The sequence below is a fragment of the Durio zibethinus genome, chromosome 15, assembly GCF_047325235.1.
Source record: "Durio zibethinus cultivar Kanyao isolate XHJ-2024 chromosome 15, ASM4732523v1, whole genome shotgun sequence".
Classification (NCBI taxonomy): domain Eukaryota; kingdom Viridiplantae; phylum Streptophyta; class Magnoliopsida; order Malvales; family Malvaceae; genus Durio; species Durio zibethinus.
This window is the reverse complement of record NC_143176.1, coordinates 19,823,550-19,847,542: the sequence shown is the minus strand read 5'-3', so window position 1 is coordinate 19,847,542 and position 23,993 is coordinate 19,823,550. Positions and strand designations below refer to the sequence as shown.

At 28.4% G+C, this 23,993-nt stretch overlaps 2 protein-coding genes across 7 annotated transcripts; both read right to left on the bottom strand.

Annotated features, from left to right (window-relative positions):
• Positions 1-5,716: 5,716 nt before the first annotated feature.
• LOC111302060 (glycosyltransferase BC10-like) lies at positions 5,717-9,329 on the bottom strand. Its single transcript, XM_022897996.2, has 2 exons — positions 7,794-9,329; positions 5,717-6,082 (listed from the first exon to the last, which is right to left on the bottom strand). The coding sequence occupies exon 1, from the start codon at positions 8,879-8,881 to the stop codon at positions 7,805-7,807; it is 1,077 nt and encodes a 358-aa protein (XP_022753731.2). The 5' UTR covers positions 8,882-9,329; the 3' UTR covers positions 5,717-6,082; positions 7,794-7,804.
• A 2,406-nt stretch (positions 9,330-11,735) lies between these two features.
• LOC111301236 (protein IQ-DOMAIN 5-like) lies at positions 11,736-19,702 on the bottom strand. Of its 6 annotated transcripts, none has more exons than XM_022896769.2 (8): positions 19,357-19,702; positions 18,404-18,522; positions 17,691-17,812; positions 16,603-16,845; positions 15,752-15,979; positions 14,367-14,480; positions 12,702-13,191; positions 11,736-12,319 (listed from the first exon to the last, which is right to left on the bottom strand). In XM_022896769.2, the coding sequence occupies exons 3-8, from the start codon at positions 17,772-17,774 to the stop codon at positions 12,168-12,170; spliced, it is 1,311 nt and encodes a 436-aa protein (XP_022752504.2). In that variant the 5' UTR covers positions 17,775-17,812; positions 18,404-18,522; positions 19,357-19,702; the 3' UTR covers positions 11,736-12,167. The 6 variants fall into 6 exon arrangements, with proteins under 6 accessions (XP_022752504.2, XP_089600851.1, XP_022752506.2 ...); XM_089744725.1 differs by having other exon boundaries at positions 19,262-19,599; XM_022896771.2 differs by having other exon boundaries at positions 18,417-18,522; positions 19,357-19,538.
• Positions 19,703-23,993: the final 4,291 nt, after the last annotated feature.

Genomic DNA, 23,993 nt, shown 5'->3' with positions numbered 1-23,993 from the left:
TTTGTTTGACTTTCCCACCTTTTCTTTTTAATAAAATTAAAATAAAAATTTCACAAACTCATTTTATATATTTTTGTTAAAATAACAAAATATCCCTTAAATTTATCACTCTATTTAAATAAATCTTTATATTTTTATTACATTCAAATAAATTTTTAAATTTTAATTTATATCTAAATAAGATCTTATTTTTAATTTATATCTAAATAAACTAGTAATCTTTAATTTATATCTAAATAAATTCTTAACATAAATTAATTCTTCATTTGAAATAAAAATTTATTTGGATATACATCAAAAGATAAGAACTTATTTATGTATAATAAATATCAATAAGTGGTTGATTTAATTGGTTAGATTCATCATTTCGAATGCACGATCTGTAATCACTTATCTTAGATTGTCAGGTACAACCTATCTACATTTAAATTTTTTTTTACCAAAAATAAAATAAAATATAAATATAAATGCTTATTTAAAAAGTGAAATAATTTAAAGATTTTTTAATATTTTAATCTATATTTTTTAGTACATAAATTCATTCATAAATTGATGTCTCACATTTTCATTTAAAATTTTATAAAATAATTATTAATTTTTGTAGCTAAAAAAATTTTCAAAATAAATCATGTTATTTTTAGAAAGAGTTAATGTTATGAACAACTTCTAAATTATAATAAAATGTTTAATGTAATAATTAAATTTTTAAAATGATATATAAATTTTAAATTTATTAATTAATATAATACTGCTAATGAGATTAACTCCAAATGTGACATATAACAGATAATTAATCATTTAAATAACACATTAATCAATATATTTATAAATTCAAATAACAAATTTTAAAATTTTAAAGTTCAGATATAATATTAAACATTTTATTATAACTTACTATTAGTTTGCAGCTTGTATTATGCATGGGTTTTTTTTTAATAATTATACATAAAAATATTATTTTTAACAAAAAAAATTTACATATGCATATATCCAAATGATATCTAAAAATATAATATTTTTAAAATATTCAAACATTCAATAAATAATATTGTTTAATACTTAATTAAACACTCAATAAAATTTACATATTCATATATCCAAATGATATCTAAGAGTCAATTATGATCATATGGATACTATATGTAATTAAAAAGTTTTAAAAAATTAAATTAAATATTTTTTCATAAGTGTGATCAAATTTACTTTAATTAATTTAAGATTTCAACATGATTTCACTTACTTTTTAAATGTATTAAAGGAAATGCATGATTCCTTTTAATAATTATTTATCTTTTTATTAATTTAAATATGCATATTTTAGTCATAAAATTATTTATTTAATAAAATAATTATATTGTCATTGGAACTTGAAATTTTAATAATTTAAAATATTGTAAGATATGTATTTGAAAAAAAATAATAAACTGAAGTATATGCTAAACCAAAGATTTATTATATATGTTTGAGAAAAAAATAACCAAAGATTTATTATATATGTGTGAAAAAGAAAGAATTAAAAATTTATTATATATGTATAAACTTTGAGTTGAAAATCTAATATAAGTTCAAATAATATCAAATTAGTTAAACTTTATGTTGAATCACATAAAAAATGAAAAATAAAACATAAATAAAAATAAGTAAAGAATAGTCTCTCTCCCTACTCATTACAAATAAAATACATAATAATCAAATAAAAAATATGAAAAAAGTAGACTTTTAATCATTTTTTATTACAAATTGAATAATGAATTCATCAAAGAGATAGAAATACATAAGTGCCAAATATTAATAATAAATCAAAAAATAAAAATTATATATTATATATAAATAAATCAAGTCAAATCATTCAAAGATGTCTATAAAAAAAATTAAACTGTTGATAAAAGAAATTTATCACCATTCATATTCTTTTTTTAACATTATAACTTTTTGTTTTAATATGAAAATTTTGTAACTATCAAATTGAAAAGAAAAGATTAATTATTAATTAATTTTCATAGTAAAATATTTAAGAATGCTAAACCAAAACTAAAATAAAAAGAAAAAATAAAATAATCATAATTAAGATTAATCTAATAATTCTAACTTGAATAATGAAGGAAAATATATTTACAAAAATATAATACTAAATAAAAAATAAAAGAACATTTCACAAAAAATAATAATACTCATAAAATTATAATCTTACAACACCCTTTTAGAGCTTATTATAAAATATAAAAAATTAATGTAAAATATCAAAAAGTCATACCATTATTTAAGCAATGTATCAAGGGAAAAAAATAATAGAATAATACAAATGAAAATTTTTTGAAAAAGTTGTTGTATGTGTCAACTTCATCTTATCACCATTTTATATATAAATAACATACATGCTCATAGATGTAAATATCAAGGATTGAGCTATCAATCAATTACATATTATTATTAAAAATTTTCATCTCCCTTAATTACATATTATTATAGAGTTTAAAATTTTAAATATATAATTTGACCTATTAGTTTTTTTTTTTTTTTGAAATTAATTAAGATAACATAAGTATAACAAATTTTAGAGGATTCAAAATAAAATTAAAACTATTGAATGCATGGCCAATAAGACTTTTATTGAAAAAAAAAATAGAAAGAAACATTCATACTTAAAGTAAAAAAAAAAAAAAAAATTAAAGTCATTGCATAGTTAACAATATTTTTTTTTACGATAATTAAAAAAATATTAAAGATTAAATTAGTTTGTAATTTTTATTTTGAAATTTGAATTGTTGATTATGATCTAAACACATTATATCATTTGACACTATTATTGCATTAAAAATTCCCTATATACATAGACTTATTTCCTTTTTTTTTTTTTTTCAAGTTAATATTGAAGTTATCTTTTGTGTGTGTATATTGTTCTAGCAAAGTAATAAGTTTATATAATCATAAATAACGATTAGTAAATATGCAAAATTATTTATGATTTATTAGCTTTCTATTTAAATTTTGATTTTTTGAATTAATGATCAAATTACTTATAACTAATTTATAAGTGACAAGAATATTGATATTTAAATATAATTAATTAAACTATAATAAATTATTTTAAAATTAATTATATAATCAAATTCGTTAATTATATAACACATTGGCATTTACCTATGACACTCTACATGTCAAAAATGTAATCTATCCACATAAGAATTTTTTTTATGCTAAAAATTTTGGTTTTTATATATTTATATAAGGTTGATGAATAAATAGAGTGTTTAACGGAAATGCGAAGTTGGGTCAACGGAATGTGATGGCCCAAAAATAAAACCCATTTGAAATTTTCAACCGTATGAAATTGCAATGTTGTTCAACTTCAAAAGGACTTGGAAGATGACCACACATGCTCTTATCTAAAATTAAACTTTGAACACTTGAACTCCATTTTGAAAAAAAAAAAAAATGGTCAAATGCTTTTGATTTTCACAAAGAAGAAAAATGGAAAAGAAAAGAAAAGACAGAAAATTTTGCATTCTTTCTATTAAGAGTATCTTTTGCTTCAAAAGGTAAAATAATTTTTTTTCATTAGAAACTATCAACAAATAATTAAAGATATTTTTTATTTTTGGATCAACTTGATTTATATAATATCACGATAGTTTAACTACATACCAAACAGACCTTTCACATTTTATCTATAAATAAGATCATTCATGTATTATTTAATAATTTTTTTATTTTTCTTTTAATATTTTATAATCGATTTTTTATTTAAATATTAAAATGCAAATGCAAAAAATAATATTTACCTTTACTCTTAACGATTTTCTTTCTCATTCTTATAATTTTAGAGTTTTATCCCTCAACGGTGTAAACACTTTCCTTACCATGAGAAATGATATTTGTCAAAGATATTTCCAAAGCAAAATTATAGTCACGTTGACGCATAAGTCACATTTCATTCAACTTAGTAACCCCCCAAAGTCAAAATCAAAGGAAATTTGCAACAAAGAAAAATCCTATAACTTAAAAATATTTTCTTTGAACAAAAAATTTGGGGAAAATTGTAAAATTTATTGAACTAGTAAATATATTTTTACAATATATATATTTAGTAGGAAAATAGTTTTTTTTTTTTTTTTTTAACAATATGTCACTTAGGCCATAGACAAATTCCAAGTATTTGACTACACTTGTGTTTTGAAATTGAGACCCAGCTTGAGCCAAGCCTCCATGTTCTTATATGGTGTGTTGTTGATGTAATCTCATTGCTTAAGATGAGTTTAGCTTTGTTAACAATCATGTGATTTATTGATAAAATATTAAATTTTTAATTTCAATGATTAAAGTTTAAATTTTTTCGATTTTAATAACAAAAAAAAAAATTAGCCTTGATGGAAAATAAAGAAAAGGATAAATATGAAAGAAGATAAGGAAAAATTAGACAATTTATAACCCAAATGAGAGGAATGTAAAGTAATTAAAGTCAAATATCTAACATCCAACGGTATCAGAACAGTCAATGATACAAGTCTTCCATGTTTATAGATTTGAAAGAATAATCTAAATATATTTTATATAACCAGAGTTCACATGGACACTTAACCATTGCCAACTCATAATTTCATAAGCTAAAGCTAAGCATTACATTTAACAAAATGATGATCATATAGTGTTGTTTTTAACAATTTAATCTATTCTCCAATTGTTCATTTAATATAATATGCATATATTATTTACACAACCTTATAAGTTAAAATGGTTTTGATTTAGGGCAGGGAATCTATTTTTAAATAGAAGAAAACATGTAAACGGTACTTATCATTGAATTAAATACTTCTCGTCATCTTTGATTGCGATTTAAATCTAAATTTATAATACAATTAGAAGATACGGTTGTTTTAAATAATATTTGAAAATTTGAAAAGGCTAGGTTGCTGGGTCAAAACAAGTAAAAAAAAAGGTTTTGCTCTTAATTACTATAGCAAATTTACTAATGTAACCTTTCCAGTGGCATATAGATGGCCAACCATCAGCCAAATAACAAGGGTACAAAAGTACTTACGAGAATGTATTATTGAGAATGAAATGTCAAAACTAATACAATGAGGGTGGGAGACTAAGTAACATCGGGCATGCGCATCACAATCTTGGTTGTTGTTAGCCAACCCAACGGCAACCTATTTAACTTATTCCATGTGATGCAATAATCTAACCATGCACACCATCAATTGTCGGCAAACCAGCTCATAGTCATGAAATTTCTTCCATCATTCAGCCAAAAAATAAACATGAGACAACCTAACAACTTGCCTTCTTCTGATATTTCTTCAATGTAGGGATATATTTTTTATGTAAGACCTGAAATTGTCATTTCAGAAAATAATTTCTTGTCGAGTGTCAAAGATCCAATCATAAATCGCAACTCCAACATAATGTTAAAAATTCAATCATAGAACATAACCACTATGTGATGAAAGGCACTCACCATGCAACCAAATCATGGTTGCAAAGTTTATGCCCATTTGAAAGTAACACGATTGCCTTTGGAAACTTTCTTAAAAGAGCAACAGGTTATAGAAGTAATAGAAACAGTGATAATAATAAAATGACCAAATAAAAATGAAAAAGATAAAAGGATTGATCCAAATATTTTTAAAAGAAAAGGTGATTGAGGTGGCAAAATTTAGCCCAGCGCCTTTCATTCTCTTCAATCCAATCCCATCACTTTCTTTTCCCAAAATAGCTTTGCCACTTTTTTTCCTGGCAAAAAGGAACACAGAAATCGAATTTCATTGTATTGTATTTCATACATAATATGTACAAATCACACAAGAAAATGACAAAAATCTAGTGCTGCTATTGGCTACTGTTACACCATCAAATTACATCTTTAACAAAAGCAGCAGCCTTTTAGCCTTTTGCTGCCTTTTTTTTTAAGTATCAAATTTTTTTATCCCTTTTATGTTTCTAAAGATTCTAAAGATTCTAAAGAAGTTGAAGCTTTTGGGGTTTGCTTGGTTGCGGGCACTCTATGCCCTTCAAAAACCATATTCCCCTGCAAATTCTGCTCCAAGCTAGTTCCTCCCAAAATAAAAACTCTTTTAACCTGTGAAAATTAGAGCACAGTCAGTTCATGCTTGAAAACACAAAATCTGTATAAAAATTATTGTATTTCTAGAGAGGAATATTACACTTTAATTTTGTTTTTTTGGGACACAACATATGAAAGAAACCCTCAAAACTAGGAATCTAACACCAAAAGATTCTGTAAATCCAAAGAAAAAGGAAAACCAAGGACTAAATCAGCTTCCCCCTTCCCTTTTTCTTTTCTTTTGTTTTTTCCTTAGACTTCTTCCTTGCTAAAACTACAGAAATCCCTGCAATTATCACGGAAACTCACTAGCAGATTGAAATCCTTGCACAGATGCAATACATTCAAGCATTCAAATCACAAGGCATGAAGAAGAATCAATATGAGTAACCCCAGCCAGACACACAGACATACAAATACAAATACTTCTCCCAACAAAGTAGAGAAACAAGGCAATGTATAAGCTTTGCAAAACCCATATTGCAAAGGTTAATTAATATTAACTCTGAAATAAGAGGGAGGGTGGAGGGGGCCGGTCACAAGGGGCATTGATCTAAATGTCAAGAAAAACCAAAGGATCAGAGTTCAGAGTAGACAAAAACTCACTTCTTCCTAACTTGATTATACATATTCAAAAAGACCTCATCTTACTAAAATGGTTGATATCTAAATCTCTATCTTCCGCTACAAAGCTTCTTATGATCTTTACTCTTTCCGGTCATTCTCAGATCTGCTATTGTGCACATCCCAACACACTGCAGTTCTAAAGCTAAAATTGCACTAAAGAATAATTATGCAAATCTTGCATGAATTACTCCTTCACTATAAATCAGTCAAATTTTCTAACTTAAAATTTGGCCATATGTCATTCATTTAGATTATTGTCGTGTTCAAAAGACTAATCTGGTTAAACATTAGGTTATCAAGTAAAAGTACACCAATGGCGGACATTAAACAATATGTTATTACATACTTTGCATGAAATGGCTAATAGGACAACAATGACTGGAGAATTAGGTTCATCTTCTTAGACCTAACTCTTCACAAAGTTTAGGAGCAATTCCTCACCATAACATAAGGTAAGAATCAAGATATTTTTGGATTTGACTGATTTCAAAAATAGGGATTCTTTCTTCTTTTCAGTTTGAAATACATTCAGAAGGCATATGAGCATTATGTTTGAACAAATTTCAGATACAAATGATTGAATAAACCAAGCTAAATGCACTCTAAGCTTCTCAATAAGTAAGTCGAAACCAGAAGAGCAATGCTGAATTCATGAAAAATAAACAAAGAACAAACAATGAATAACAGAACCACCCCATTTTCAAAACTTCATGCAACCAAGATCTCCCCGAAAAACAATTGTTCATCATCTTCCAGTGTGAGTTAAATCAAAATCTTCCATTTGATCAAATCAATTTTCTTTTAACAAGACTCTCCAGATCAAATTCTTGAGAGGAAAGAACTTCTATGAAGTAACTATGAAGTAAGAACGATTCCTTTAAGAACGGGTCCGGTTAAAAAATCTGCCTCAAAAGATTCTAATTTCCAAATTCAAGCAAATCATCCAATAAGATTTCAAATTGACTCAGATTTCTTCTACTAACACCCAAACCAACCACTGCACCCATCCCCATAACCCAACTCGCTGAGTAAACTCACCCACCACCTGGTTAATATTCACAAAAAAAAAAAAATCATAAAAAAGAAGGCTTTTACTTACCAGGAACAATCTCAATCTCTAAAAACGACCGAATCAGCAATACCCATCAAGGGTCTCAAACAATCCGGCGAGAACTTCCTAGCAAACAAGTAAGAACTAGAGTAATTCGACTTCCTCAACTCATAAATCAAATTAGCTGACACTTCTTTCGGCTTATACATATAGGGGTGACCCGCCACAGTTCCGGTCCAATTAACCCGAGTTAAAGTATAATAAGTCACCCCATTTGGATCTTGCATTGATAACAAAGTCGGAAAATAATGCTCTTCCGGGTAACACTCGTCGGCTCGATAACAAGGTAACTTAAATTTCCTCCAAAGCGTCCGATCTTTTACCACCAACAACGCGTGTTTCCGAGTCAACACAAAGAACTGCGATCCAACTCTGAACTCCTCGAACGGCACTTCCGGCATCATCTCGAAACGGCCACGCGCTACGTACCGTTTCCACAATCTGGGTTCCTTGGAAATGATCTCGACAAACGATTTGTACTTGATTCGGACACCGTACTGAGTTAAGTCGGATGAGTTGGAGGTGAGATCGAAGTTTATGGAGATGAAGAGGGAGCGGTAGATGTAATTGAAGGAATGGAGAGGGATGCAGTATTGGGAGAGGACGGCGAAGTAAGCATTGGCGGGATCGTCGAGGATGGCGGTGGCGAGGAGGCGGCGGGTGGCGGAGATTAGAGTCGCGGAAGCGCGGAAAGTGCGCTTGGCGCTAGGGATAAAACGTTCATCGAAAACGGTGCCGGTAGGGTGAGTTATGTTGACGGTGGGGTCAGCGTGGACGTAGATGTTGTAACGGGAAGTTTTTGCGGTTTGGAAGAAACGGTTCCAAAGAGGGATGAAATGGAGGTCGGTGTTGGTTAAGAAAAGGAAAGCGATTTTGGGGGAAGAGGAAGAGGAGGAGAGGTGGGAGGAGGCGGAGGAAGGCGTAGTGGCGCGGTGGAAGAGACGGAGATCGTCGAGTTCGTCGGTGACGGAGATGGGAGGGAGAGGATGGGGATGGAAAGTTGGGGCTAAGAGGATGAAAAGGATTGGGAGGGAAAGGAGAAGAGAAAAGGAGAGAATGAAAGGCGTGGAGAACATCGAAGAAGGGAGGAAACGGAACGAATTGGGAGGGAAAGGTGGGTGTCTTATACAGCTTTGGAGTGAGAGTGGAATTGTGAAAAGATGGGAAGAAGAAGAAGAAGAAGAAGAAAAAGAAGAAGAAATGTTGAAAGATTTCAGCTTTGAAGAAGCTATGGTGGATTTTTTTTTATTGAAATTTGGGTTTGGGGTTTGGGAATGGGAATTTTAGGTTGGTTTTTGATTTTGTTTAGCTTTTAAATTCTGAAGAAATTTGTTTTTCCTTCTTTGGGGAGAGCGGTGCAGATGGGGAAATTTTGAGGAAAAAGAGTGGGGGCGGAGCCGTGAAGAGGATAAAAGTGTAATTTTGGTGGAGTTCTATGGACATTTAGGGGGGTGTAGTTAAGGACTAAACGGCGTTATAACTAAATGAGGCGAAGGATTTTTGACTTTGCTGGAGCTACTGCTTACAGTTAGAGGCTTAGAATCTACAGCTATATAGAAAAAGATTTGCCCGGGAAGTTCGCTTTACTTCTTTATAGTAGAATATTAATTAACATAATCTTCTATCAACATTTTGTCAACAAGTTGGATTTATATTTGTTTATATTTATTAATTAAATTTAATAAATAATCACAAATAAATTTTAAAAATTTATTAATTAAACAAATAAATTATGAATAAAATAATATGTTTTAATGTTCAATTTATTAATTAAAAAAATGTAAATAAATAAAGTATAAAGACAATAATTTATGAACAAATTTAATATATATTTATCTCATAAATGATCATAAATAATATTTTAAAATTTGTTAATTAAATAAATAAATAAATTATGCATATATCAAAATTCATTTGTACAGATTAATTTACATCTTTTTTTTAAGATATTTTTTTTTGCATTTAGAAGAAATAATAAAATAAAATTAGGGTATGAAAATTTTATTATTTATTTATTTATTTATTTTGAAAAGAAGCAAAATTGGGAGGTGTACCCAAGAACAAGGATTTTATTTTTCAATCTATGTAGGCTAAGTTCATTTCTAGCATTAATTTAAGAAACTAGGTAGGTTTACACATATTGCTTGGTTTTTAATTAATATTTTACTACAGGGTATTAGGTGAATTATATGGTCTCAATTTGAATCTAAAAGTTGCAAGTTGGTGGATTCGGCCTTTAATTACTCCAATTAAAATGGCGGCTTTCTTAGCACACAACTAAACACATCCCTTGCTAATATGTCACCATCTCCTTGCCTAAACTTTTTGTCCTAATTTTTTTACATAATAATACAATTTAAATAAATAAATAAATAATGCATTATTATCATCATAATCATTATATTAAAAATTAGATCTAATAATTTCAAATATAATACGATGATACGATATGAAAATAATACAAAAAAATTATGTTTTAAAAAAAAATATTTCGTATTTATTCATGTCGATATAAATTTTAACATAATACAATTTGTGTCGTATATATGTTAATTCATCTAAACACATTACGCGACACAAATAATATTTTTAATTTTATTTTATTATACGACAATATGTTAATACGTTTAACATATTCAACACATTTTTTATATTTATTTAATTTAATATAAACATATAAAGATTATTTTAATTTTTAATATTTTATTATGATACTTAATTAGTATTTAATTTTATATAAAAATTATTTTAAACATTTAATTATGATAATCATTTAATAATTATTATAAAACTAAATTTTATGTTAATAATATAAATACAATATAAATATTAATATTAGTTCTATATATTATTATTTTATTCTTTAATCTATGATAATTTATCATTTTGAATTTGATATTAAAAATTAATATAATTATGTAATATAAATTAAATTTTAAATATATATTAAATACATATTAAACGAGTATTAAATTTTTTATTTTTTAATATATAAGTATTTTTTATATTATTAATATGTTAAATTTATTAAGTTGTAAATGATAAATAATTTATATTTATTTATTATTTTAGTCATGTTCATGTATATATTTATGTTAATCATGATTATTCGTATATATTCATATTAATCATGTTTATTTTTACATATTTGTATTATACGTGTTTATTCGTGTCGTGTTTAAATAAATTAATTATACACGTATTAATCGTATCGTATCGTATGTAACATATATATTAAATGTATTATATTAATATTTAAAATTTAAACATATTTTATAATTTATATCATATTCGTATTTTAATAATTCATATTATTACATATGTCAAATATGACACGAATTGTTAAATCTATTGAAAATGATTCGTTCAATGCTTTTTTTTTTTTTAATTGAAACTAAAAGAATAAGACGAGAAGATTAGATCAGAATACGTACAAAAAAAAATTTGGGATAAAATTGTACATATTATTAATAATTACAATCATATTTAAATAACCTTTAATATAAATATATAAAAAAAACTAATAAATATAAATATATATATATGTATATAATTTGATGAAACTCATATTTGGTCGGACTCACATAAAATTTTATAATTCAACCATTAGATTAAAACATTTATTTCTTCATTTTCTCTATCTTTTCTTTTCCATCATACCAAACGAAAAATCATATAAAAATGACACTTTTCGTTTGGATAATGAGATGAAATAATGAAAGTTCTATCGCTTAAACATTTAGTATTTTTAACAAAGTTCTAACCGTTAAACTCACTTATGGCTAGAGTTGGTAATTGGTATAATACTTGTGCTGTATATCCACCTAACTAAAGTATAACGGGCTAATCGGCATTACCAAGGCATTGACAAAAACCTTCAACCCTTGTCACAAAAGGGTATTGCTTAATTAAATATGAGACTTAATCCAATTAATTCATCCAATTACTTTTACATTGATATTCAACAAATGTAAAATCAAATTTTAATATCTACAATCTATTTGCATGCATTGTGCTATAGGTTTCTAAAGCATAGACAAATATGAAATTCCCTGGACATTTTACTACTAAATATACTGACACTTGGAAAAAAATACGACATAATTGACGACATTAATCACAGCTGATTACATCATCAACACATGAAATATACTCATCTTATTCCCGTGGCAAGCCAAACCGATCTCATCAACTCTGCCATGGAGCAACCACTCCCACCACGGGCAAACCACTCCTCAATTCTATGATGGGAAAATAAACAATGCCATTACATTCTCGAGCTGCAATTCCATATATACATACTAAAACAACAGGGCCCGAGCGGATGGTAGCCAGAACAGGTTTTACTTAACAAATACTTCCTTACGAATCAACAGCCAGTGCCACAGCATTTTTAGAATTTGAGTCCCCTCGTCCATTAAACTTGGAGATATCCTTTGTTGGCTTGTGAGCGGCTGGTGTCACTTTCGTAGCAGTTCTGCCAGGCTTGGTTGTCTGAGACCCGGTACCTCGCCCTGCTCAAATCATACCATTGAAACAAAAAAATTTAGCAAAATGCATAATAAAGGCAAGAGGGACCCCATCATGGTGCATTGTCCAACCTGTCAACCTAATATTGGCAATATACAGAGAAGAATGAAGAACAGAGATGGCCATTGAGCTTCAGGGAATAATATGTCAGAGCAACCTTATTGCATCATAATATCTTTTGACAAAAGCAGCTTAAACCAGAAAGGTAATGTTAATGTAAAAGGATCAGAAGCAAAAAATTAATGCGCATTCTATAGGCGACAGACTAGCATGACCGAATTTTGAATCCACTATATTCTCCAGTAGAATAGGTTAACATCAAGGTGAATAACTATATACTTTTGGATCAACAGACAGAAAGCTTACCACTGTTAGGCAGAGACAATCGCTTCTTTGCCTGTTTATCTGATTGTATAGACCTCTCTTTAGGATTGCTGTGAGATCTTGAAGTAAGAACAGGTCTTGAGCCAGCTTTGTCAGTCAAATCTTCTTGATTCGGTTTGGATTTTGGCTTGGAAGACAATGCGTTGTCTGCTTCTAGCACACTGGCTGACTTACCATGTGGAGAATCACTCCCATCAGAATGTGATGGACCTGTTTTTTGACTTGATAGGTTAGCATGAAGACTCGATGCAGCTGGTTTCTTGAAAGTAGGTTTTATCTGAGAATTGCAACCATTCTTTCCCTCTGTAGGACCATTCTCACGTATCATTACTCCATCTCGAAGATTAATGTCAACAAAACAGTTCTCCCATGGACGTACAGCCATCCATCTCTCCAACCAGTTCCAACCCCAGCTGCTTTTATCTGGTTCAAACCCAGCAGGCACAGGCTGCTGTCTTGATCCTGCCTGCCACTGCACGAACAGATATTAACTCTTAAACATAAACCCCACCTCTAATGAGACCAGTTATTGAAATGATTCTAAGGCAACAGTACAATCAGGCAACCATAGAAACAGGTGATTGGTATGATTTCAGCAGTTTTGATGCAAGATTTTGGCATCCAACATTGATTGTCACAGAAGGTTGATGCTAATAACAAGGGCTCAGACAGAGGAAATATTGACCAGGTAACAAAATTTACCAAGAGCAAACTGAAACGTTAATGACAGACAATCAACCCTCCCGAACATTAAGAAAAAAGAAAGTCTATAAGAATGCAAGAATGAAAATGATACAAAATATTAGTACAGTTTCCCCACAGCTGCATGGAACTGCAGGTCAAGATCCATCAATAGGAAAGAATTAAACAAATATTCAATGAACTAAAAGTTATAAATTGAGCATTCATAGATAAAATGCATGATTTTACTTCATTATGGATTCTGTTTGAATTGTCATTCAATTTTTTTAGCCATTTGCTCATAGAACGGAATATAATTTTCTTTTACATTTTTTGCTTTTATTTTCTAGCAACTTTTAAGGATGCCAAAAGTAAACAACAAAATCAAAATAGCAAAACCACCAAATAAGAGAGCCTAAGTATCCATAACCCTTTCTCTCTTTCTATATTTTCTCTTTTTATCAACAAAAACAGAATTTACACTGGGCTTGCTTCCTTTTTTTAAAATCATTCCAGGACACTATACTTTGGATGAGTTCTTGAATAAATAATATATCCACAACATTGAAGCGAAAAATGACATGCTGTTATTGAATAAAGGAACCAGACACATATAGTAGTAATAGCAGATGCTAAGAAGTGGAAAGAATTCACTTCAATAGTGGGAAAAATAATCAAGAGTTGTTAATTAGAAGGTTTCAGGACTTATCCAAAAACTCCAATCTCCAACTTCAATAAAAGCATGCTTGACTGCTTGAGCATATTAAAAGCTCTCCCTTTTACCATTTTAACTCAACTGGTAGAGTACAATTCAAATTAATTGAAATGGATGATGACATTGAAAACTCACTCACTCAATCTGAGTATTGCTTTGAGGGGCAGAATTTCATTCCTTAAAGTTACATAGACTTCATTTGATTACAAATTTGCAGCTTTATAAATTATAATACTGTCATCATTTCTTACCTGATGAGCCAGAGCATACGCCATGGCTCTCTCACGTTTAGCAGCAGCCTCCTGCCTCTTTAGTAACTTGGCTTGAATTTCTTCAACAGATCCTATACTATCGCACCACCCTTCCTGCATTTAGGCAGAAGTCATATGAAGCACTCAGCAAACCTACCAACATCTATGCTTCAATTATATGAGAAAAGGATGGATGACCAGATTTGAATTTCTGTGATCATTTGTTTTACCAAAATATGATGTAATTCAGTTAACAAAAGTATCAACATACAATTTACACTATCCAGCAAGGATTATCAATTTGTATGCATACCATGTTTGTAAATATCTGTTGGATTGGATGGCACAGAAAAAGAGAAGTAAATCTAGTAGTTGACAGGTGAAAAGCCATGGTAGCAGTAAGCAACACTACCCACTCACAAAGTATGGAATGGCAGAGAAACTCAACACATGCAGATGTTTAAGGCATCCAACCTAAAAACCAATTTTGAATATAAGGCCACAAAACCAAACTTATGTTATGTGAAATATAACACTAGTTAACAAGAGACATAATAAATCACCTATATCCAAAAAAGCAAACAAAAACTTAGTTCCACCTCTAGATAACCGGTTCCACCCACATCACCACTCTCAATCAGTTTACCTTAGCACCGAAACAAAAAAGTAAGTGGGAGAGTATAATAAAATCCACTACTAAAAGGATCCCTATATTGTGGGTATAACTACAAGGAGAAAACAATGATTTTTGCTCCACCCATATTGGCGGTATAGCCACTTTCCTGGGACCATTACCTAAAAGGGAAAGTCTTAGGAGGAATCTCCAGCCTACAGTTTATCCGTCATATAAATCTTATTCCACTAAGAATTCTGGAAACATTTGCATTCTGTGTAATATTCTCAATCAAGGAAACTTAGCACCCTCCAAACAGATTTGAATTCCACACACATTTGAATCCACATGCTACACTTAGGATGGTCCAATAGAGAGTTGCATCATCACCAACCACATTCTAAAGTCTCAACTAGGTAACCAAATATAGCACCCCTGCATTGAAATTCTATCATCACTCTTGAGATATTTTAAATGTTGCAGATCATTGTTTGTAGTCAATTACATTCCAAAAGAGATTTGACTCTCACGAGTAAAATAATTCATCAACTTTACAAGGTGGCACAATATGATGCCACATCACAATCCTAACATTTCAATATTAAAATAAAGACAAATTTATACCTACCTAACCAAGTGCATGTATGACTACAGACACACTCACAAAAAGCATGCCCGAATGCATGCATGAACTCACCTCTATTTCATGTGTGTGTGTTCGTGCAAATATTTGTGTCAATTTATCTGAATTAAAGAATTTAACGTTTCTCACCTCTATTTCTTTACCATGAGCCCTATTTGCAAGTTGTTGCTGAAGTTTCTGTTGTGCAGTTTGACTTTCTAATGCCAGTCGAACACGCCTTGCTCTTACACGAGCCTGAACTCTCACCAAAGCTTGCATGCAGCGAAGAGTTATTGCAGCTTGTTTTCTTACAGCATGACCCCTGACAAGGGCCTGCAGTCTTACCAATCCTTTTAATGCTCTCAGTGCTCTTCTAGCCTGATGTTCAAATATAATATATTTCGATTCTGAGTCAGAGAATTACAAAGTTAATTTACTTATTTAACCATAGTTCAGACCCAAGACAAATGATTACAAGCTTGGCCTCCCTTGTTATGAATAAACTTATATGCTACGCAGTTGGAAGGTAGACTGTTTTCAGTTTATGATTTGATCAAAACATGATGACATTTGACATGAAATAAGTATGTCATAAATAAGCATATGTGATTACCACCTTATACATACAAGCATAGACAAGACACATAAAGGCAAACACATACGATGCATAAAATACACATGTACAAATGAGTGTTAGTTATCATGCACGTATTTGCAGATCGTCAAAGAATCTACTCCCTCCAACCCATTTTTTTGCCCCTTATTTCTTTTTGGGAAATCCTAGGTTATTCATTTTCCAAATAAAATAATATCTTCAACTTTTCAAAGACATTTTTTAATTTATCCTAGAAGCAGGTCTAGACCTATTCAAGAGGTTACATCAAAACTACAACTATTGCCTCAAACTTTATGCAAGTAAAACCATCCTAAACAACTTGGTACAGAAAGTATTTCAAATTCTCATTTGACAAGGATAAAAGATGAAAAAGTGGAACTGGTACCAGAAATCCTCGGAAAGCCGTTTGTATCCTCGTGGCAGCCCATTCTTCCTTTGCATGTTCATTAAGAGGTGCATCATGCACTTCAAGTAAACCAGAGGGAGAGGCAGCAACATCTGCAGTTGCACGAGTATTAGCGTCTCTGGCTGGTGAAGCAGCATTCTGATCCAACTCTTCTGGAAGTGTATTTGTGTCAAACTCAACAGAATGCTTTCTTTGGTGACGAAATTTGCTAGCAGCTGCCCTCTGTCACAACCAAGACCAAAATATTGAACTACAAACATGATCAAATGGTATTCTACTTTGGCAGTCAATCCCATCAGAGCATGCTAACTTAGTAATGTTCCAAAATTTAAAAAACAAAAAATAAAGGATATTCTAAAGTGCACAAATGTTGAGAACTTCACCACCATGGTGTCATTGACATAAAGAGAATTGCTATTTTCATGACAATGAAATTGCAAATAGGAACATTTTATTATGCAATGGCCATTGTAATTGTTTTTCAACTATAGCTAAACTTTTTTTTTTCCTATGGATATTTGATATTGAAATTATACAAGCAAAGTTAGATAAACACCCAAATTTTAATCACTATCAATTAAACTAGACAATGCTTTACAGTAAGGTTTGAAGGAAAAAGTCCAACTATGAGACAGCTATCAACTCATGTTTGCTCTCTACAAGCTAGCAAGCTACAATAAGACTGGTTAAATGAAAATAAGCATCATAAATTATGCAATTAATCTGATAATGACATATAACATCATCAACTAATATGGATGAAGAGAGTAGAAATCATATCTTGATTTGGCTAACAAGGATAGCTATTGCATGTAAGTTACCACATAAGCCTCTTTATCCTTCATACCAGAATAGTCAACAACTCAACAAGGCCCTAAGTCCAGGAAAAAGGCATTACTCCACAACATAAACAACTTACTTAAAGTGAACATGATATGAAGACTTTGAGACAACAGGTCACAATTCAGCATTTTGAAAAGGCACACATGAAATGATGCACAACATACCCAAATCTAAACCTCCAGAAGGAAAAATGTAAAAAAATATATAGCGATATTCATACTGACATTTTCTTCTTTCTCTGAAGATTGTGACTTTTCTGATTTCTTCAAGCCTACCAGAGCTTTGATCCATTTTCCTGAGACACCCATGGCACCAACAATGACAACTCAACTAGATACTCGCAGACCTGCAAGAGAAAATGTTTGGTAAATCAATCTTGAAGTTGCACTCATTGATATGATGCTTCTCAAACTCTAGAGAAACAGAAAACTTAAATGAATACTAAACAAGAGGGCAAACAATTGGCCTGATAATACTTCCTACCTATCTTATTCAATATGAAAGTATCTAGCTGATACGATACATGTCCAAGAATCAATGTAACAAGAGTTGAGATATTTAATTGAAAAAAAAAAAAAAAAAGAATAACATTAAGAATATGACCAGCGTGATCTATCATATTAGTCAAAATGGATATTACTTTGAATGAAACTACATTATAACCAGAAAAGAAAGGATATCATTGAGTGAAATTAGGTCATAACCAGCATTAGAAGAAAAGGAATATTCTTTTTCATGAGCTATTAAAGGTGAAATTCTTCACACATTGAACACCATATCTGTAAAAAAATAATGAGTTCTCACTTCTAAAGTAAATGCCAATGGGACAATATACATTCTCTACATATGAAAGACACCATATTATCAATAATACATAAATTATTAAATGCATAAATCACAAAAGCAGCAATAACAACATGGCTAGCCAATGGTATACCTTAATCGGTTACCTAGTTAATTTCCATCCACAATCTTCAATCAAGTAGAGTCATAAAGCATAGGAAACGAAGATGCAAGCCATTACTTTCAATGCGTCTGAAATTTGACTAAGATTACCTGTAAGCATATGAAGATCACAAAACCAAGATATATATCCTCAATTTTGAATTAAAAGATGAATAAATTCCAAAAAGTATTTGCCTCAATTTTATACTGCCCACACGCATGGCATGAGTAAATTCCATGACAACAATCAACTTAAACCCTAATTTCGCTAACTCTCGACTTGGAGGCATCAGATATAGGAAAAAATGGGTCTCAGAGAAGTAATTCTTAAAAAAGGAACTGAAAAGGGGGAGGGGATACTACCATTTTCAGCATGTTAATAATATCCAAAGACATTAATAATCAACCTTTCAATCTTGGATTCGAAATCAAGGAACTTGGTTACTTTAAAAGACGGTGTCACTTTGATAATGTCAAGTGAAACAACCATACATTCCCCATCAACCTTCTCATTTCTTACACTCCCCGCAAATCATCACCTCATCAATAAGATAGCAACCAAAGAAAAAACGAAAAGAATCCTAAGTTTCCATGTAAAAATAAAATTTTAAAAAAAAAAACCAACCTTTAAGAAAAAAAAAAAGAAAACTGCAATTTAATTCCATATATTTATTAATGGATTAACTAAAAATTCTTCCCATTAAGCAACAGTCCACATTAAAGTCCATTAATTATAAATTGCAACAATTACTGCCCAATTTAGCCTCATTCACTACAGATCTTGGAAATTAACTGCCAAGCTTGAAAACTAAGTTTTTCATTATTATTTAAAAATAAAACGGAAATTCACCTTCTAAAAGAAGTGAAGAATACGAGAGATCAACAGCTCAGTTGTATAAATGTCGGATAAAAAAAGAAGAAAAAGTTGAAAATAAGTAGTAATACCTTTTTTCAGCCGTTTGATTGATGATGATCTATCAATCAATCAGTCAACAATATCGAACCTCAGTCAAACTTCTCTTTTCTCTAACAAAAAGTTTTCAATCTTTAAAACGGAATCAGCATAAGAAGAAATGGGTTCTCAGTTCTCACCCTACTTTAAAGACCTCTTTCACTTTCTCTCTCTAGAATTTGTGAGGACCAGAGTCGGCGAGGGACTGGGGAGTGGTGTGGAAGTGGGTTAACCGTGAAAGAACGGTGCCGTTTGTCGCTTTTGGTTTAGTCGTTGTCTAACGTTCCACCAAAGAGAGGTAATCACGGGACGTGTGTCCCCTTTATCCGATCGGTTACTATTTTTCACTTCATTGATGTCTTTTTTTATTTTTTTGAAGGAATTAAATTTATTTTTTAATTAAAAAAAAACCTATAATCTACGGTATTTTTTTTTTCTTGAAATGGATAATCTACTGTACTTGACATAGTAAATTTTCCACTATTTCTTTTCTATTTTTATTTATGCAAAAATCATATTTTAATTCGTTCAATAAATTTTAATTCTTTATCTGCACTATCCCGTAGTAAAAGTACCTAGAGAGTTAGAGTGATGACATATTAACAATATTTTAGGTTTGCTGGATTTTGGATATGAAAGACGAGCTGTGTTTGCAGCAGCGGTTTTGGTGATAAAAATAAAAAGTTTTGAGTTTTGAGATGTTTGGATTTTTGGTTTATTTAGGTGGGATTTATTTTGAGTTTTGGTTAATAAAATTAGGGGCTGGATAATGTTTTGTACCTTATCTATTAAAAGAATTATCAGGTTTTATATTTATTAAATTTTATCATGGTTTTTTTGTTGTTTATATTGATTATTTGAATTTTTTATTTTAATATTTTATAACTACAATAAAAGTGTTTTTAGTTGGAAAGAATCCATAAATTTTCTCTTCAAATATTCGCGTTGAGTATTTAATTTTTACGTTTAATTTAAAATAATTTAATTAATTGATAAAAATATTATATTTTTAATAGCACACAAAATCTTATAATTAAAAATTTATATCTTTCTATGATATTTTAAGATTAAGAGAAAAAGTTTTTTTATTTTTAAATATGACTTAAATAAAAAATGATGAAATATTCATTATCTTTTTGAAATATATTTGGAAGTGACTGAAATTTAATTGTAAGTTTTTATAAAAAAAAAATTATATGGCAATTAAGTTTGACATGAAAAAATATCTTAAATAATTTTTTTATATTTTTATAAATGAATTATTTAATGAGTTTTTGTATAAAAAAATTTCAAATAATCTTTTTATATTTTAGGGTTTGAGGTTTAGAGTTATGGTAGATAACCCAACCTGCAACCAATGAGTTTCGATCTGACCCAACTCAACCTTTTAGGGTCATTTTTTTTTTTAAATCAAGTTTCGGGTCGGGTTGGATATTATTAAGGAAAATTCGGATTCAGATCAAGTTCGGGTTTTAGGCATACCCCACCGACCTGATATTATATAAAAAAATATTTTTTAAAATATTTTTTAAAATTTTAATATATATTTATATTTTAAAAATAATATTTTATTAATTTCGGGTTGGATCGGGTCGAGTTCAATTTATATAAAAATCGGATCGGGTCGAGTTCAGGTATAAAAAATAAAAAAATTTCGGGTCGGATTTCGGTTCGAGGCAAGCAAAAATCCACCCTGACCCTACCTGTTGCCAACCCTATTTAGAGTATGTGTGTAATCGATCGAGTTTGAGTTGATACAATATTAAGTTCGAGCTCGAATTCAACCCGAAATTTAAGGTTTGAAACTTGGCTAAAACTCAATCGAGTTTTATTTTTTTAACTCAAACTCGACTCAAGATAAAAATTGAGTCACTCAACTTCGTTCAATTAGACTCGATTAACATGTAAAAATAAGCTTGATTTTTATATTTGACAAAAACTCGATTATTTGTACTCAAATTTAAGCAGGAGTTTGAGATATTTTATTAATTAAAATAATTAAAATATATTAAAATATACCAACTCGATTAGGCTCGCGAGCTATTCAAATTATATAAAATAATACTCGAACTTGACTTAATTAATAAGTCAAGCTACTCAAATTTGAGCTCAACTTGATAATATCCGAGCTGAATTCTAGTTTTATAAAAGTCGAATCGAGTCACTTGTGAGTACAGTGTATCATTTACACTCGTAGTTTAAGGTTAATATTTTTATAAAATGATTATTTAATATATTTTTGTACAAAAAATACATTAAATAATTATTTATGTTTAAATAATCTTTTTTTATAAAAGCATTATTTAAGGCGTTTACAGAAAATGCTTTAAAAAATCTTTTTATAAATTAAAAAATAATTATTAAATGATTCATAATATAAAAAATAAAAAGATTATTTAAAACATTTTTGTGTAGAAAAAAATTATTTAAGGTATTTTTTTATACAGAAACATATTAAATGATCATTTTATAAATAAATTAAAGGAATGTTTTTAATTTTTTTCATGATATAAAAAAATGGTAAACGTATTAATTGAATTTTTTAATAATTTTTTCTATCAAATTTTTTTATTCAAAAAAGTGTCAAATATTTTAATTAATGATATTTTATAAATAAAAACAACAATCAAACAAAATATTTATTTATTTTTTTTACTAAATGCATCATTTATCTTTAGATATTTATTATTAATAAAACAAAATAAAAAATTATCATCATATATGTCAAAGAGATTATAGTAATTATATAAGAATTAATATACATAAATTTATTCTAATCAAACGACTGAATTGAAACACGAGATATTCTAAAAATACAAAAACAAACTTTAAATATCGTATTTTTTTTAAAACCCTATATATTTTTTGAATTAAGATTTTGAAAACCGTATACTAGTAAAAATTGTTTGTAATAGTGTAACTTTTTTATCAAATTTGGACAAACCTAAAAAGATATGGCTTACTTCTGTATTTTATAATAAAAATATTAAATGCAAAACAATATTTTTTGTCCGACATGTAGTGTATATTTTGTTTATGTCATCACTATTATTTTGACAAAATTATTAATATGAATTTGATAAAAATTTAAAAATAATAAGAATAAATTCATTGAAATTATCAGAGAAAGTTACCATTATTCTTAATATTAAAGAATTAATATTTTATGGATACATATTATCTAGAATTCTTTTTATTATAACATTACAATTAATTAATTATAATCAATAATTATATAGGGGTCATATACTTAAAAGTATGAATTATATATATATTTTTATGAATCTCACACAATACTAAATTATAATTGGTTCATTATACTAATATAATTATAAGTGATATGCTCACCATTAATATACTGGTATAGTTTAGCATTATTGTTGAAAATCATTTTTGTGTTCAAAAGTGTTTTTTTACTCAACATCTACTAAACAATAAAAAAATATAACTTTTTAATTTAAAATTTTAATTTTCAAATCCAAATAAAAAAATCTCAAAAAATTTTTCGGTGAAAAGTATATTTGATATATAAAATCATTATATTATTCTATATTTTTAATATTTTATCAAACATTTAGATTACTCAAAACACTTTTAAAATATATAATACAAAACTCTTAAAATTTTTACTCACATTTTTTTCATTGTACTTTTTAAACACAAATATAATTTTTTTCATTCTCACAATAACACTATATTTGTCCAATGTTTACACTTTAAATGTGGAGTTGGAAAACGAACAGATGTCCATCTAATAAGCCTAATATTAATTTTTATTTAATTATATTTAAAGATTCTAATATATATTATATTACAATATATAAGATTACATGATAAAATTTCTTATGTCGATGTCTGTCTAGGTAAATAGTCTATTTTAATGACATGTATGATAATACTTATATTATTTTATTTCTCAAATAAATTTCTTTAATAAATTATTTAGACTTAATATTTTGGTTAATTATTTAAATTTAAATCAAAATTTATCTGAGATTAAAAATTTTGCATAAATTTTGAATTCAAATATATTAAATCATAATTTATCTTTTTTTTTTTAAATTCAATCACAATTCCAAAAATATATACTTAATAAATTGTGAAATAATTCTATTTAATATTTTTGGATAATTATTTAAATTCAAATCAAAATCTATCAAAAATTAAAAATTTAGCATAAATTTTAAATTCAAATATATTAAATCATAATTTATCTTTTCTTTTTAAATTCAATTACAGTTCCAAAAATATATACTTAATAAATTGCATAATAATTCTATTTAATATTTTTAGATATTTATTTAAATTTAAATCAAAATCCATCAAAGATTGAAAATTTAGCATAAATTTTAAATTCAAATATATTAAATCTTAATTTATCATATTTTCAATTTAATCATGGTTTCATATAGATATGTATGTGTGTGTATGCACGCACTTAATAAGTTATTATCTACTAAAAGTAGAATTTGAGAATGAAAGACAATAGTATAAGGAAAACCATCCAATTCAAGGCCAAGTTTATTTTATTTGTTATTATTAGAATTAGAAATTAAAAAAGATACAGAAATTGACAAAAGTTAGAAAGAAGTAAAAGTAAAGTTATTAATACCATACTAGATAACATTTT

What these genes read in the sequence shown, in the direction of transcription:
- LOC111302060 (XM_022897996.2), bottom strand. Translation starts at nt 8,881, where the DNA reads ATGTTCTCCACGCCTTTCATTCTCTCCTTTTCTCTTCTCCTTTCCCTC.
- LOC111301236 (XM_022896769.2), bottom strand. Translation starts at nt 17,774, where the DNA reads ATGGGTGTCTCAGGAAAATGGATCAAAGCTCTGGTAGGCTTGAAGAAA. An exon ending in CGTATGCTCTGGCTCATCAG is followed by an intron (nt 13,192 to 14,366) that starts GTAAGAAATGAT and finishes CTGTTCGTGCAG; the next exon opens with TGGCAGGCAGGATCAAGACA. An exon ending in ATTGTCTCTGCCTAACAGTG is followed by an intron (nt 12,320 to 12,701) that starts GTAAGCTTTCTG and finishes TGATTTGAGCAG; the next exon opens with GGCGAGGTACCGGGTCTCAG.